The sequence below is a fragment of the Moschus berezovskii genome, chromosome 16, assembly GCF_049115385.1.
Source record: "Moschus berezovskii isolate FMDL1 chromosome 16, NW_MosBer_1.0, whole genome shotgun sequence".
Lineage (NCBI taxonomy): Eukaryota > Metazoa > Chordata > Mammalia > Artiodactyla > Moschidae > Moschus > Moschus berezovskii.
The window spans coordinates 17440741-17455858 of record NC_142475.1 but is presented as its reverse complement, the minus strand read 5'-3'; the positions used below and the strand labels follow the sequence as shown (position 1 = coordinate 17455858).

Sequence of the window (15118 nt, the reverse complement as noted above, 5' to 3'; positions counted from 1 at the left end):
TTCAAGTGTGTCGCGAGGACTGAGAGAATGGCACTTGAAGGCCACACTTATTTCCCTTGTGGAGTTAACTGCCCTGATACCAGCAGAAACATTTACGTTTGATATTGGTAGAAATTAAGATACAGCTTCAGTAAAGAAATACAGATTTTTATGTATTTGAATAATACATTAAGTGTCCATGGTTGTTAAGTGCAAATGGAGGATGTTACTGAATGCCCAGGAGATGCTTTCCTGTGGTCCCTCAAGGGGACCTGAGGGACAGAGAGCATACTGCTCCCCAAGGGTCAGGGCTGTGCTGCTGGAGTTGGGTGTGCAGACTGGTGCTGCCAGAGAACTCCCGTCTGTCTGTTCAGAGATGAGTTCAGAAATTGAGAGCAAGCCTTTGGAAGCCTTATGGCAATCTGACCGAGTATCGATTTTAGTTTTTATTTGCTTTAACCTATTTATTTAGTCATTTATTTGACTGCTGTGGGTCTTCGTTGTGGCTCGCAGGAGCTTTGATGTGTCCTGCAGGATCTTTTGTTACGACTCATGGACTCTCAAGTTGTGGTGCATGGGCTCAGTCGTTGCCGTGAGCAGGCTTAGTTGCTCTGCAGCATGTGAGATCTTAGTTCTCTGACCAGTGATCAAACCTGCATGCCCTGCACTGCAAGGTGGATTCTTAACTCCTGGACCACCAGGGAAGTCCCGAGAGTCTTGACTTTAATAATAAAATGTGTGTATGTACTCAGTCATGTCCGACTCTGTGTGACCCCATGGAATGTAGCCTGCCAGGCTCCTCTGTCCATGGAATTTTCTAGGCAAGGATACTGGAGTGGGTTGCCATTTCCTCCTCCAGGGGATCTTCTCAACCCAGGGAGTGAATCTACATCTTTTGCATCTTCAGCATTGGCAGGCGGATTCTTTACCACTGTGCCACCTGGGAAGCCTGATAATTAATGAAATAGTTGGGCTTGTATTATGTATATTTTTATTTAGCTTTCTAGTAATTCATTCTTACTATATTTTACCAAAAAAATCTGTCTGAAATTGATTAGGGGCAAAAAACAAAACAGGTGCTTCATCACAGGTGGTTTGGAAAGCATTGCGTTAGAGTCTCTTAGAGGTGTGAGGCATCTGGAAATGACTATATGAGTTTGAGGATTCTCTAGAAATTTCTGGTTATGTAACTGACTAGGTGATATTTAGGTCCATGTGTGTTTATGAAATACACTTTTTGTTTTACAACTAAAAGTTAAAAACAAATGGCTAGTTTAGCAAAATCAGAACCATGCGCCATTACAGTTAACTAATTTAAAATAATCACCCTTCCCACCTGTGGATTTTTGATCATGAGCCCAGTAGTGTAAAACTTGGCCACCCTTGTTGTAGCACAATGCCTCTACCTAGGAAATTTACCCAGGAAATCCTAAAAAAATATATTGAATTGTTTATTAGTTTGCTAAATGAAGTCCAGAAAACTGAGGTAACTCTGAAAGGTTAAAGTCAAAAGATAATTACCCTTTTGGCACCCCACTCCAGTACTCCTGCCTGGAAAATCCCATGGACAGAGGAGCCTGGTAGGCTGCAGTCCATGGGTTCGCAAAGAGTCGGACACAACTGAATGACTTCACTTTCACTTTTCACTCTCATGCATTGGAGAAGGAAATGGCAACCCACTTCAGTGTCCTTGCCTGGAGAATCCCAGGGACGGGGGAGCCTGGTGGGCTGCCATCTATGGAGTTGCACAGAGTTGGACACAACTGAAGCGACTTAGCAGCAGCAGCAGTAGCAGTAACTAACAGTTCAGTCGCTCAGTTGTGTCCGACTCTTTGCAACCCCATGGACTGAAGCATGCCAGGCTTCCTTGTCTATCACCAACTCCTGGAGACTACTCAAACTCATGTCTGTCGCGTTGGTAGTGCTATCCAACCATCTCATCCTTTGTTGTCCTCTTCTCCTCCTGCCTTCAATCTTTCCCAGCACCAGAGTCTTTTCCAATGAGTCACTTCTTTACATCAGGTCGCCAAAGTATTGGAGTTTCAGTTTTAGCATCAGTCCTTCCAATGAACACCCAGGACTGATCTCCTTTAGAATGGACTGGTTGGATCTCCTTGCAGTCCAAGGGACTCTCAAGAGTGTTCTCCAACACCACAGTTCAAAAAAGAAGCACCAATTCTTCGGCGATCTTAGCCTCCACCAAATGTTATCTGCCTTGCTCTGCTTTGTTTGACCTTTGCCAGTGAGAATTTTGTTTGGGCATGTATTACTAAAGTACTGCTGTGAGGGTAGTAGATTTGTGAGATCCTGAGTTTGTTGTTTAAATCAACTGAGACTTTTAGTAAACTAAATCCTTAGCTGTTGTCTTAGCCAGTTCAGAATTTTACTAAGTTCTTTGAGATAATCATATAAGTGATTGTTTATAATTCTATTCTGATACTGCAATTACTTAAAGAAATTACCCTGAAAATCTACTTCTGAAGTAGGTGTTAATGTAGTGTAATATCTTGCTTATACTTTCACACTATATTTCAACCATTTTTTAAAAAAAATTGGCCAATATAAGAAGAAAGTAAGCAGCCATATGGAAATAATAGTATTGTGTCATAGTGTCAACTTTCATGTTAGATTTGGGAAACTGAAATGTAATTATGAATAATAAAAACACACATACTATACAACAGGGTACGTGATGATGTGCTTTTGACACAATGGAAACAATTGCTAATAAAGTAAGGTTCTTTATTTGGAAAAGAGACTTTGTTATTGGCAGTGGCTTTCCAATTTTGCCAACTATAAAAGCAACTGTGTTGGTGGATGAGATAGTCATGGAAAAAAGTGTATACAATCTTTATGCTTAGAACACATGCGTTGTCAAAGATGCTTCATGCAAAAGTGAAGCATGACCCAGATTATTAAAGCTCTCATTCTAAGGAGTCAGTGGGTTATTTTTTTCACTTTATTTCAGTAGGCAATTTATGGAGTTTTTCATTCTGAATTTCATCTAAACCCCAAACACTGATTCTATCTTTATTGATTCTGCCTTTATTTTTGTAAAATAAATATTTTTGATAAATCCATGGGAAATTTACTGTGTGTACTATTTTATAGTTGTTGATGTTTGTTTATGTGTCATGCTATATTTCTCCTGTGTTCTGTTTTCCAGCAAAGTATAGCAGCAAGGCCTTTTAAGAGGATGTTTTTGTATTTCTTCCCTCCAGAGATTGTAACACTGTGTTCTATTTATAGGGAGGGTTCACTGTTGACTAACTGAAACAGATTGAAGGCTCTATATTATAATCAATCGATGGCAGAATTAGAGAATAATATTTGCATGTTTTAAAATATCTTGGCATAAGCTTATTAATATTGTGCTTTTATATTTTTGCAGGAAGATTCTTTGGCAACAGATGATTTCCTTGTGGACTACTTCAATGAATTCCTAAGCCTTCCAGTGAGTGTATTATTATGTTCTGTGGAATATATTATCAAAGCAAAATATTGTACACACTGGGTTATCTTGTGAGACAGATTTATCAGGGGTAATATTTTTTAAAAAAATACGAATTAAAGCATTTAGAATGTTGGAAATGCTCTCAAACGGTGTCAGCTTCAGGAATGAAACAGACAATCGAAAATGGCTCAGCACGGTAGTCTTTATTTCTCCAGAAGGGTGCATTACAGACAGAGGTCTGGGAGCAAGTACATCAAGTGGGAAGTTTGCTGGGTTTTAACCTAAAGATACAGGTTCCCTCCCCTGGCTCCTCATAGGTTGAGGACCACAGAGTTATAGTCTTTCCCGGATGTCGCCTAAGTTTTTATTGGACGGTTGGTAACTATTTTCCCCACCCTTTTCGTTTTTTGAACGTGTCCAGGATAAATCTCACCAAAATATCCTTATGAGGAAAGAGAATCAGAAGGTGGAAAGAACAAAGGTTTGGTAATTAGCCGCCATTTTAGGAAATCTTATTCACAAACCAGGAATATACCTTTCTGTTCAACTATTCTAAATTGCTTCTTTATTTCTTATAACTTCTCCTTTGATGCTGCTGCTGCTGCTGCTAAGTCACTTCAGTCGTGTCCGACTCTGTGTGACCCCATAGACGGAAGCCCACCAGGATCCCCTGCCCCTGGGATTCTCCAGGCAAGAACACTGGAGTGGGTTGCCATTTCCTTCTCCAAGGTGTGAAAGTGAAAAGTGAAAGTGAAGTCGCTCAGTCGTGTCCGACCCTTAGCGACCCCAGGGACTGCAGCCCACCAGGCTCCTCCATCCATGGGATTTTCTAGGCAAGAGTACTGGAGTGGCTTGCAATTGCCTTCTCCAGTGAGAAGCTGGACTCTGCCAAAAACCCAGGAAACCAGACTGATTCCTAGGCCTCTATGAGATGTCCTTTCCTTATCTGTGACTTCCCAAGCCATCTGTACCCTGGTCTGCAAACGACCCTCCTGGCCTGCCCCTCAGGCTCCCCTTGGATGGTGCCCCCACCCAACCACACTGCCTGGAGTCCGCCCCCAGGACCACACACTCCTTTGGCAGTTCTGCCTGCTCTGTTTTTCCCTCAAATGTCTGCAGGGCGGAAACCTTTCCTTCTCACTCAGGTCAAGAGAGAGGGCTTTCCTCACTGCCCTCCAGCAGCCCTCTCTTCACTATGTTGCATTCCTACTTGTTCCTCCGTCTGTCCGGATTAAACCGTAAGGTCCGTGACACCAGAAGCCAGGCCTGTCGGGTCTGCAGCTCTCCGGGCTAGAATGATGGCAGAACACAGGTTGCTTGCAGACCTTTAGGACTCAGAAGTTCTCCCGCCATTCCAGTCCCAGGAGGGCGGGGCCTTTGAAGGCCAATTGGGGTGGGGGTGGGGAGGTGAAAAGTGAAAAAAGTGAAGTGTCAGTGACTCAGTCGTGTCCGACTCTTTGCCACCCCATGGACTGTAGCCCACCAAGGCTCCTCTAGCCAAAGGATTCTCCAGGCAAGAATACTGGAGTGGGTTACCATGCCCTCCTCCAGGGGATCTTCCCCATCTAGGGATTGAACCCGGGTCTCCTGCATTGCAGGCGGATTCTTGATCGCCTGAGCCACCAGAGGGGTGAGGGTAGGAGTGGGTATTCCAGGCTTGCAAGTATTTACAAGTTCTGGGGAGGCGGTGGCTGGCCATCACTCAAGATCCCATATCTTTCTTATAAGATAAAGTTGTGTCTTCTTATGGAGTTAATCATTTGGGTTTGAATCATATTTAGGAATTATTATTATTGAAGAAAGCTGGATCAGTTATATTACAATAAAAGTAAATAGAAAAGAAAAAAGGAAAGCTGGCATTTTTCTAACCATCAAAAGCATTCTGTACAAAATCTTGTACAGTTGTATTTGGGTATTATTTTAGTCTTTGAACAGAGGCAATGAGAAAAGAATATAAAAACATTTAAGAAACTAAATTTCTTGCCTCTGGGCAATTATTGGTATCCTCTTGGACAGATATTAAAGTGAAATTTATGTTTAAGGCAACTAGCATTTTATATCAATAGTAAATAAGATGTGGGACGCTGCTGGTGGTATATCATAGGTAGATACTAGATAAGAGATTTTTGGTCTTAGCTGTCACAGAGTAAGTACTAAGGGGTTTAGGAAAAGTGAAATTCAGTTCAGTTCAGTTCAGTCGCTCAGTTGTGTCTGACTCTTTGCGACCCCATGAATCACAGCACTCCAGGCCTCCCTGTCCATCGCCAACTCCCGGAGTTCACTCAAACCCATGTCCATCGAGTCGGTGATGCCATCCAGCCATCTCATTCTCTGTCGTCCCCTTCTCCTCCCACCCCCAATCCTCCCAGCATCAGAGTCTTTTCCAGTGAGTCAACTCGTCGCATGAGGTGGCCAAAGTACTGGAGTTTCAGCTTTAGCATCAGTCCTTCCAATGATGGGGATGCATAAAAGCACTGATACTGTTGTGTAGAAACAGAGTTCATCAGGAATGTCAGATGAAAGAAAGATAAAAGATTCATGTTATTGTTAATGGAAAATGTTTCATTAAAATACTTACTAGGGAAAATCTGAAATATAAAAAGTCTCAGGTAATTTTAAAGGGTTTGGGCCCTAAAATGAGCAATGTCTTAAAGCCTAACTCCAGAAAATGTGTTTTGAAGGAAAAGTACTAGATTTTTTTTTTTTGCCTAGATTAATTTTTGTGCATATGTATGTACTATGCCCACATGTTTATTTGTTTTGTTTCCTTTTTTTCAAAAAGAATTTGTGTTTTCTCCATGGGGCATGCTGGGTCTCTGAAACCATCATGGGAGTCAGGTTGAGACACTAAGCCACGCTCTCCCTTTCTGGCAACAGGCTTGAGCCATGTTACAGGACACTCCGACAGCTTCCTCTGTGGTCTGACTCTTCACCTTTCATCGTCCAATTGTGTGTTATAAAATACCCAGCAGAGCCACACAATTATTGTCAGAATTTTATTCTTCTGGATTATGCGGTCTTTCCTCTTGGCTCTGTATTCTCCATTCTTCCTCCAAAAAAACAAACAAAAAAAAATACATTTTAGTGAAGTTTTAGAAAGAAAAGTTTTTTTGTTGGGTCTGATTTCAGTTTCTCAAAATGTACATTTCATTGTCTCGAGATTTATGATTATATAGACTTTTACTTGGCCTAGAAAATAAACACCCCCACCTAATTTTCTCCTTTATTAAAAAAAGATCTTAAATTATTAACAATAGTATATGAAATTAACTTCAAATGTAAGAAGAGTTCAGCCCAAATCCTGCCATCCAGTTAAAACAGACATAACCTTTTTGTGTACATTTGTTTCAAGGCTTTAGTTGAAGCTGACTTAGTGTGGTTTCTTTTGAACTCTATGCAATGATGTTTTTTGTCCCTCAGGCAGCTTGACCCCTCCATGGGTCCCATGCAGCCCACCTGGGCCACTTCTCCTTCGTTTCCATCTCTCCGAATCCTCTGCTTTTATGTTGTATTCGCTGTCTCTGCCTCTCCCCATCTCTCTCTCTCGTCCCTTTGCATTTACGTTTGGTACCATACAGTCTACCTACTGAGTACTCATGCTTCATGCCACAGATGGGAGAAGGGGAAATATCACAGGTTTTCAAAAAGCATCTGGGGGCAGGGAGGAGAAGGAATAATGGATTCTCAGACCAAGTTACTGGCAGGACTCTAGAACAGATTAGTAATGTTTGGTTTATGAGCACTAAACTAAGAATGAGAAGCCAGCATGGGCTTACTGAGAATTAGTGAGCCAAAGTGATCTCACACTCTGTCTTTTTTATTTTCCCCCTCTCTCTTTCGGTTAGTTATTAATCGGCACTTTAGGGAACTGTAAATTTAATGTATTATGATTTTCAGTGAATGACAATCACGATAATAAGTTGAGCCATCTTCCTGCTCAAAAGTTTGTCTAGTGGCTCCTCGTTACACTAAGAATAAAATACAAAATCCTGTATAATCTGGCTCTTGCCATCTCTTGGGCTTTATTTCCTATGCCTCTTTTGCTTGTTAATCCTTTTCCAGCCTAGCTGGAAAACTTGACCTTTTATGTTTCTCAAACCTGAGTATGCTAACTGTACTCAGGGCCTCTCGGCCTGGAGGGCTGTCCCCGGAGATCCCTATTTGTATCACTTTCTCTCTGATTTAAATCACTCTGTCCAGAAAGCCTTCCCTCCGAACCCTGTCTAAACAATACATGCTCCACTTATGTTGCTGTGTTTGTCTTCAGAGCCCTATCATCATCTGAAATTCATTCTCAGATATTTCGCTAATCATAGCTAGTAGGGGTTGACTCTTAATAGCCCAACTTGGAAGTCCAAACTCCTTAATATGGACCCTTTGCAATTTGGCCTCAATATAACCTTTCTGGCTTTATCTCTAGCTTCATGCTTATGTCATCCTGTGCACTCTTTCCTCCCGTCCCTAGCCACCCTCACCTACCATGGCCACATGCATTGTTCCTGTGCTCATCTCCCAGTGTAATGGATGGAAGAGCAGGGAGAGAGGACTGTGTGACCGCAGCTTCTCCACTCATTACCCATGTGATCTCAGGTATATTCCTTAATTACTGAGTTCCTCAATAGCTTTCTTTATGGAAACAGCAGAACTGTCTTGCAAGAGTGTTACGAAATGAGGTAATATGTGTTAAGTACCTGGCACAGATTTAGTGCTTCTCTCTCCTTTTCCTTCACTAACCAGCCCATCTCATCTTCCGGACATGAGGGACAGTCACGCTTTAGTTGGGTTAATGCATTATTGTCATTCTAGAGAATAATCTGTTCCACACAAATCTGTCATTGTCTTTGACTTTTAAAAATTACTATTTATCAGAGACTTGGGTGAAACATTGCAAGTGAACTGGTGTTTTTCCAGCTTACTCAGCTGGTGAGTGACAGGGTCCACCCAGGTCTGCATGGCTCAAAAACTTGTCCTACTGCACTGCAGTGACTGTAGAAATGGCAGGAGAGGTGTAGACTAACAGTTTGGATAACAGAGTCTAGCCTCATTTTTGTCATGGCAGTCTGGAATATGGGCTAAAATAAGCAAAGCTAATGTGTTTTTAGGGTGCATTAATAGCAATATAGTTAAGATCGAGAACAATATTAGTCTGGAGCCTAGAAGGCACTCATTAATGTTTGTGGGTTTTTTTGCATCGGATTGAATTGTCAGATGCATGTGGAATATTGTGTTGTATTCTTGGTGGCATATGTTGAGTTGCTCTGCCAAACCAGACTTGGGAAGACTTGGTCAATGAATGCTATGGAAACTACGTCAAATGAGTGAGGGGTGAAAGATGAGTGAGTCTCGGACCTGGTTTGGGACTGAGTAGGAATGTTGTTCATGGGGTTCTGTGAAGCAGCTCTTTCTAAATATTTGAGGATGTGACTGAGGAAGAAGGGTTAAGAGTTTCTGTGAAGCTCAAGGGCAGAACCAGGGCCAGCATTTATGAGGAAATTGATTTTCACTCACTAGAAGAAAGATGTTTAAAGATGGTTTTCTAACCGTAGACAGGGCTGGCTAGTGAAGGACTAAACTCTCTGTGATTAAGATATTCAGGTATAGGTAATCATTTGGGGAGATATTTTATAGGGGATATACGTATTGGGTGGGAGATTAGACTTTTTCAGGTAAAGAAAATTTGATTAATTTCTTCTACTCTGTTTTTTGTTTTGTTTTTTCTTAATCCTAGGAATTACACTGTTAATTTTCTGGGGCCAGGATAGATCCCTTTCTTCTATATCTCCCGAAACTTCTTGAGAATGATTTTTTTTTTTTAATTATTACACCTTCCGCATAAGATCCTTGAACTAAATAAAATTTCTTATCTTCTTCTGCCTCCCCACTTCTACCACCTCTACCCTCCAAAAAAAAAAAAAAAAAATAGTAATAAAACCCAAAACAAAAACCCAACAGTCTAAGCCTGACAGGATAGATACATATAACAACATTCTCGATCTAAAAGAGCTCTTAGATCATCTAGATTTCTGAGACCTTCTCTGCATCTGTGGTGAAATGCGCACGGCCCCATCAGTGGACTATGGCACGAATGAGCCTTGGAATCAGGCTCTCTGTCTCCTCCACCATCTCTTTCCATTACATCATTACATCCTTGGGACACATGGTAAGATCCAGAAAGTGACGGCTGGTAGCCTGCCTCCATGCTATTTTTTGATGAGGGGAATCCAGGACAGTTGCTGCTATTATAAATGAGTGTGGCACTTTCCAAATCCTAGCTTTCATAACTTCATTCTGTTTGTTCTGGTGCCAGGTTCCCATTCAGATATTGTTTTCATTTAGTGTCTGGGAAGGTTTTTTTCTGCTGTCAACTCTTTGTGGACAAGTGTTTGCTTATTAAATTTTTTTCTATGCTATAGTGTGAAAACACTCCCCCCCACCTTTTGGTTTTGTTTTGTGTGTTTTATGCTCAGTGACTGTTGTGGGATTGAGTAGATGAGCCCACATACAGATTTAGGTTGGTCCTCTGTGGGTGGTTCAGAATGTTTGTGACATTTATGGTTTGCAGAAGCTGAAGGGGTGGCCTGTTCTATACCCTCCTTGCAAGGATAGGTATGTCATGTGTTTGCCAGACCGTGCTTAGCTATGTGCCTTTGGAATTTTACCATAACTTCTTTTTTTGGAATGATTCTCCACACTTCTTTAAAATCTGTAAGCTATTATAATTTCTTGCCGCTTTATGAAGGAGCTATATGTTAGATGGTTGAGTGAAAGGAGAGAGAGAAAGAGACAATGGATTTGGGAAATGAGTGCAATGAAGGGGAGATGAATAACTTGGGTCCTCCCCTGCTAAAATTTAGATACTCAGAGACTGATTCTTCAAGGTGTTGATGGAGCCTTAGATAGCACTGCTTAGTTCAGCATTTTTTCCAGTGGATGTTTTGATAAGCCTTGTACCTCAAACATAAAGCACTCAAATTACATAATGTAACTCATTTTATTAACTAAGGATATTTTCTATGCATTTTATGTGGCACATGATTCGTTCCCTCCTTCTGGTGAATATGTCCAGTAAATAGTTTATGGTTAAACATCTAAAATGACAATAAAACTTAGATTAAAAGAAGTTTTTATTGGTAACTGACTTGTTACATTCAAGCAGTCAGATGTTTCTCATTCACGGACTAAGATGCATGTTTTAAATATAGCTTTGGAGCTCAATTAGTAGAGACAGAGTTGGAGCAGAGATGAACATGTATTAAATTAACCTAGTCATTAGTTTTTAATTTAAATACTGTTCAGCTAAATAATTTGGCAGCCGGTAAGTTTCAGTGGTGCTCGGCTGGCAGTTTAAGCACATCACTAATTATTCACAGGTTTTTTTTTTTTTTTCTTTCCCTCCGCCTCTTTTCAAAGAAATGTGGAACCAGCAATTTATGGTGGTAAAAATATTTTCATGCACTTGCTTTTTCTGTGAAAATATTTTTCGCACATGGATGACTAGTACTACAAAGTTAGCTTTCACCGCCTTCAGGTCAGTTCGCTTTAGAACATTTGGAAAATGATACTCTTGAAATAAAACTAAGTAAGGAAAAGAGCAGTCCATAACAGCTTGCAGAGGATTGAGTTTGAGGCTCAAACTGAAAATTTTTTCCTGTCATATGATTAAAAGCTGAGTGTTCTCTAAATCAGCCTACTCAGCTTTCTGGGAGAAAGTTTTCCTCCATCATTCATTTCTGTCCCCCCCCCCCCCCCCCACTTTGCATGTCTTTTACTGTCACATGCTAATTTGAGGAATTTTCTAGATAAGCTTAGGAATGGTAACAACAGAGGACATGATATGTGAGAAAGATTGCTTTTGAGCAGACAACAGGACTTCGGGGAATACAGCCCAGGGTTCTTTCTCCTACATACAGATCCTCAATGGCCAGCCCTTCCGTGTATGTGAGCACACATGGAAGTCAGCATGAAGCAGCAAACAGCACGTGGGCTTTGAAGTTTGCTTAACCTGGATTCTGTCTCCCCCTACACCCTGCCCGCACCCGCCCCCCGTGCCCCCAGCTAAAACCTCTCTGGTGGCTCCCCATCATTCTAAAGCTATGGTTCTCACACTTGAGCGTGCATCAGAACCATCTGTGAGCTGGTTAAACACAGAATATTGGGACCCACCCCCAGAGTCTCTGATTATGGGGTGAGAACCCTAGAATCTGCATTTCTAACAGATTCCTAGGTGATGCTGATGCTGCTGGTGCAGGGACACACTCCAGGAATCACCGATCTGAGAGATGATATAGAGAGTTACGGCATAAATAGAAAGTTCTCGGCGAGCTCGTCCTCTGCCTGTGTCTCCAGGTTTCCGTCCTGTTATTCTCCCCTTGGGTCTGCTTCAGCAGCGTCAAAGGTGCCCTGTGGTCCGGCACTCCTCACCTATTTGTGCAACTATCCTGATACACTCACTGTTTCTCTTGCTGAGTTCCCTCCTCTGCCTTGTCTGCCTGATGTGAATGCCTGTTTACTCTTCCAGACTCAGCTTTCTTTGTGTGGTGCTGCTGTGCTTAGTCACTCAGTTGTGTCCAGTTTCTTTGCGACCCCATGGGCCGTAGCCCACCAGGCTCCTCTGTCCATGGGGATTCTCCAGGCAAGAATACTGGAGTGGGGTGCCATGTCCTCCTCCAAGAGATCTTCCCAACCCAGGTCTCCCGCACTGTAGGCAAATTCTTTCTTGTTTGAGCCACCAGGGAAGTACAGAGGGTGCAGGAGGCCACACTGAGCTGTGGGCACTCCAGCCCACTGTCCTTTTGGGGCCAACCTTGGTCCCTGTTCTGAGGCAGTCTCTGATAACCAAAGCATCAGGCTGCCTCTCCTCAAGGACTCTGGGGGTCTCAGGAGGGTCAACTTCCTTAATTTCCTAAAGATTCTTGACAACTCCTCCTGTGCCATCAGTCCACTTTGTAGATACTTCTGTTGTAGTTATTATGTGTTGAAATGGACTTACACAGGCGTTGTCACTCAGAATGAATTTCTGTGCTCTGCAGAGTGAGCGAGGGTGATTTAAAGAGTGAGGGTGACTTTGTCTGTGTAGCCATTTACAAACGCACATAGACCAGTCTGTGACCATCCTAGAGGGGGTCTGAGGTGGAAGGGGAGACTCTACCATTCCCTCAGTGACTCTTACCTCTTAGCATAGCTGTCTTCGCATGCTAAGGGTGATCCTAGTGTCAAACATACATATTTTTGTATAAGTGAAGTCGCTCAGTCGTGTCCGACTCTTTGCGAACCCATGGATTGCAGCCTAAGAGGCTCCTCTGTCCATGGGATTTTCCAGGTGAGAATACTGGAGTGGGTTGCCATTTCCTTCTCCAGGAGATCTTCCCAACCCAGGGATTGAACCCGGGTCTCCCACATTGTAGGCAGACACTTTACTGTCTGAGCCATAACGTGAGCTTTAAACACAAGCCCACTACTTTTTCTGGTCCCTAACTGAAGAATTAATGACACATTTTAATGTCAGAGGAAAAATTCACAATGATGAACTTCTTGAAAGTTCGGTTCAGTTCATTTGCTCAGTCGTGTCCAACTCTTTGCAATCCCATAGACAGAGAGGCATGCCAGGCCTCCCTGTCCATCACCAACTCCTGGAGCTTGCTCAGACTCATGTCCATTGAGTCGGTGATGCCATCTAGCCATCTCATCTGTTGTCCTCTTCTTCTCCTACCTTCAATCTTTCCCAGCATCAGGGTCTTTTCAAATGAGTCAGTTCTTCACATCATGTGGCCAAAGTACTGGAGTTTCAGCTTCAACATCAGTCCTTCCAATGTATATTCAGGACTGATTTCCTTTACGATGGACTGGTTGGATCTCCTTGCAGTTCGAGAGACTTTCAAGAGTCTTTTCCAACACCACAGTTCAAAAGCATCAATTCTTTGGCACTCAGATTTCTTTATAGTCCAACTCTCACATCCATACATGACCACTGGAAAAACCATGGCCTTGACTAGATGGACCTTTGTTGGCAAAGTAATATCTCTGCTTTTTAATATACTGTCTAGGTTGGTCATAACTTTCCTTCCAAGGAGTAACCATCTTTTAATTTCATGGCTGCAATCACCATCTGCAGTGATTTTGGAGCCCCCCCAAATAAAATCTTGTCACTTTTTCCACTGTTTCCCCATCTATTTGCCATGAAGTGATGGGACCAGATGCCATGATCTTTGTTTTCTGAATGTTGAGCTTTAAGCCAACTTTTTCACTCTCCTCTTTTACTTTCATCAAGAGGCTCTTTAGTTCCTCTTCACTTTCTGCCATAAGGGTGGTGTCATCTGCATATCGGAGAAGGCAATGGCAAGCCACTCCAGTACTATTGCCTAGAAAATCCCATGGATGGAGGAGCCTGGTAGGCTGTAGTCCATGGGGTCGCTAAGGGTCAGACACGACTGAGCGACTTCACTTTCACTTTCACACATTGGAGAAGGAAATGGCAACCCACTCCAGTGTTCTTGCCTGGAGAATCCCAGGGACGGGGGAGCCTGGTGGGCTTACGTCTATGGGGTCACACAGAGTCGGACACGACTGAAGTGACTTAGCAGCAGCAGCAGCAGCATCTGCATATCTGAGGTTATTGATATTTCTCCCAGCAATCTTGATTCCAGCTTTTGCTTCTTCCAGCCCAGCGTTTCTCATGATGTACTCTACGTATAAGTTAAATAAGCAGGATGACAATATACAGCCTTGACGTACTCCTTTCCCTATTTGGAACCAGTCTGTTAATCCATGTCCAGTGCTAACTTGAAAGTTAGAACAACACTATACTTTATGACAGTGTTCAAGGATTTCAAGGGCTAGTTTTAATTAAATATGATTTCATGTTATGGACTGACTGTAGGACCCCTCTCTCTTGTCTCCCATTTCAGCTGAGATATGACCTCTTTGATTTTCATAATCGGGCTCATTTCTCAGGTGCAGGTCTTAAAAGTTGGGGTGCCTGATGTGGGGTTTGACCCCTCTGCTCCTCATGGGGCTGCTGTGGATCTTGAGTTACAGGGGTGATTTTGGAGTTACTGCTCCAAGGGTGGGGTTTATGGTGAGTTTGTGTCCCAGCTTCTCTTCCCTGTTTGATGTAGTTTTCATCTTGTTTGCCCAATGTGTAGTCACCACTCAGCCAGCTTTTAGGCTTTTTTTTTTTTTTTGCTTTTGGGCTTCTTTACAAGGACATTTTTCTATATGTAGCTGTGGACTCAGTGTGTCCATCGGAGGAGGCATTTTCAGGATATTCCTAAGATGCCATCTGGCTGTAGGATGAGTCTTCATTAAAAAATATGCCTGTGTGTATATATATATATATATACACACAGGCTTCCCTGGTAGCTTAGCTGGTAAAGAATCCACCTGCAATGTGGTAAGCCTGGGTTCTATCCCTGGGTTGGGAAGATCCCCTGGAGAAGGGCATGGCAACCCACTCCAATATTCTTGTCTGGAGAATCCCCATGGACAGAGGAGCCTGGCGGGCTTCAGTCCGTGGGGTCACAAAGAGTTGGATGCGACTGAGTGACTAAGTATACAGCACAGCACATATACATACATGTAATATTGTTGTTAAGTCACTCAGTGATGTCTCTTTCGCGACCCCATGGGCAGTAGCCTGCCAGGCTCTTCTGTCCATGGGATTGAACCTGTATTACCTGAATGACAGGC

The 15118-nt window shown here is 42.6% G+C and overlaps 1 protein-coding gene across 5 annotated transcripts in view; it reads left to right on the top strand.

The window, feature by feature from the left end:
* RGS22 (regulator of G protein signaling 22) overlaps positions 1–15118 on the top strand; it is a 146009-nt gene that overhangs the window by 13939 nt on the left and 116952 nt on the right. For all 5 annotated transcript variants that reach the window (XM_088844689.1, XM_055432559.2, XM_055432558.2 and 2 more), the window contains exon 3: positions 3371–3433. In XM_088844689.1, the coding sequence (XP_088700815.1) occupies positions 3371–3433 (63 nt within the window). The remainder of the gene's footprint in view (positions 1–3370; positions 3434–15118) is intronic.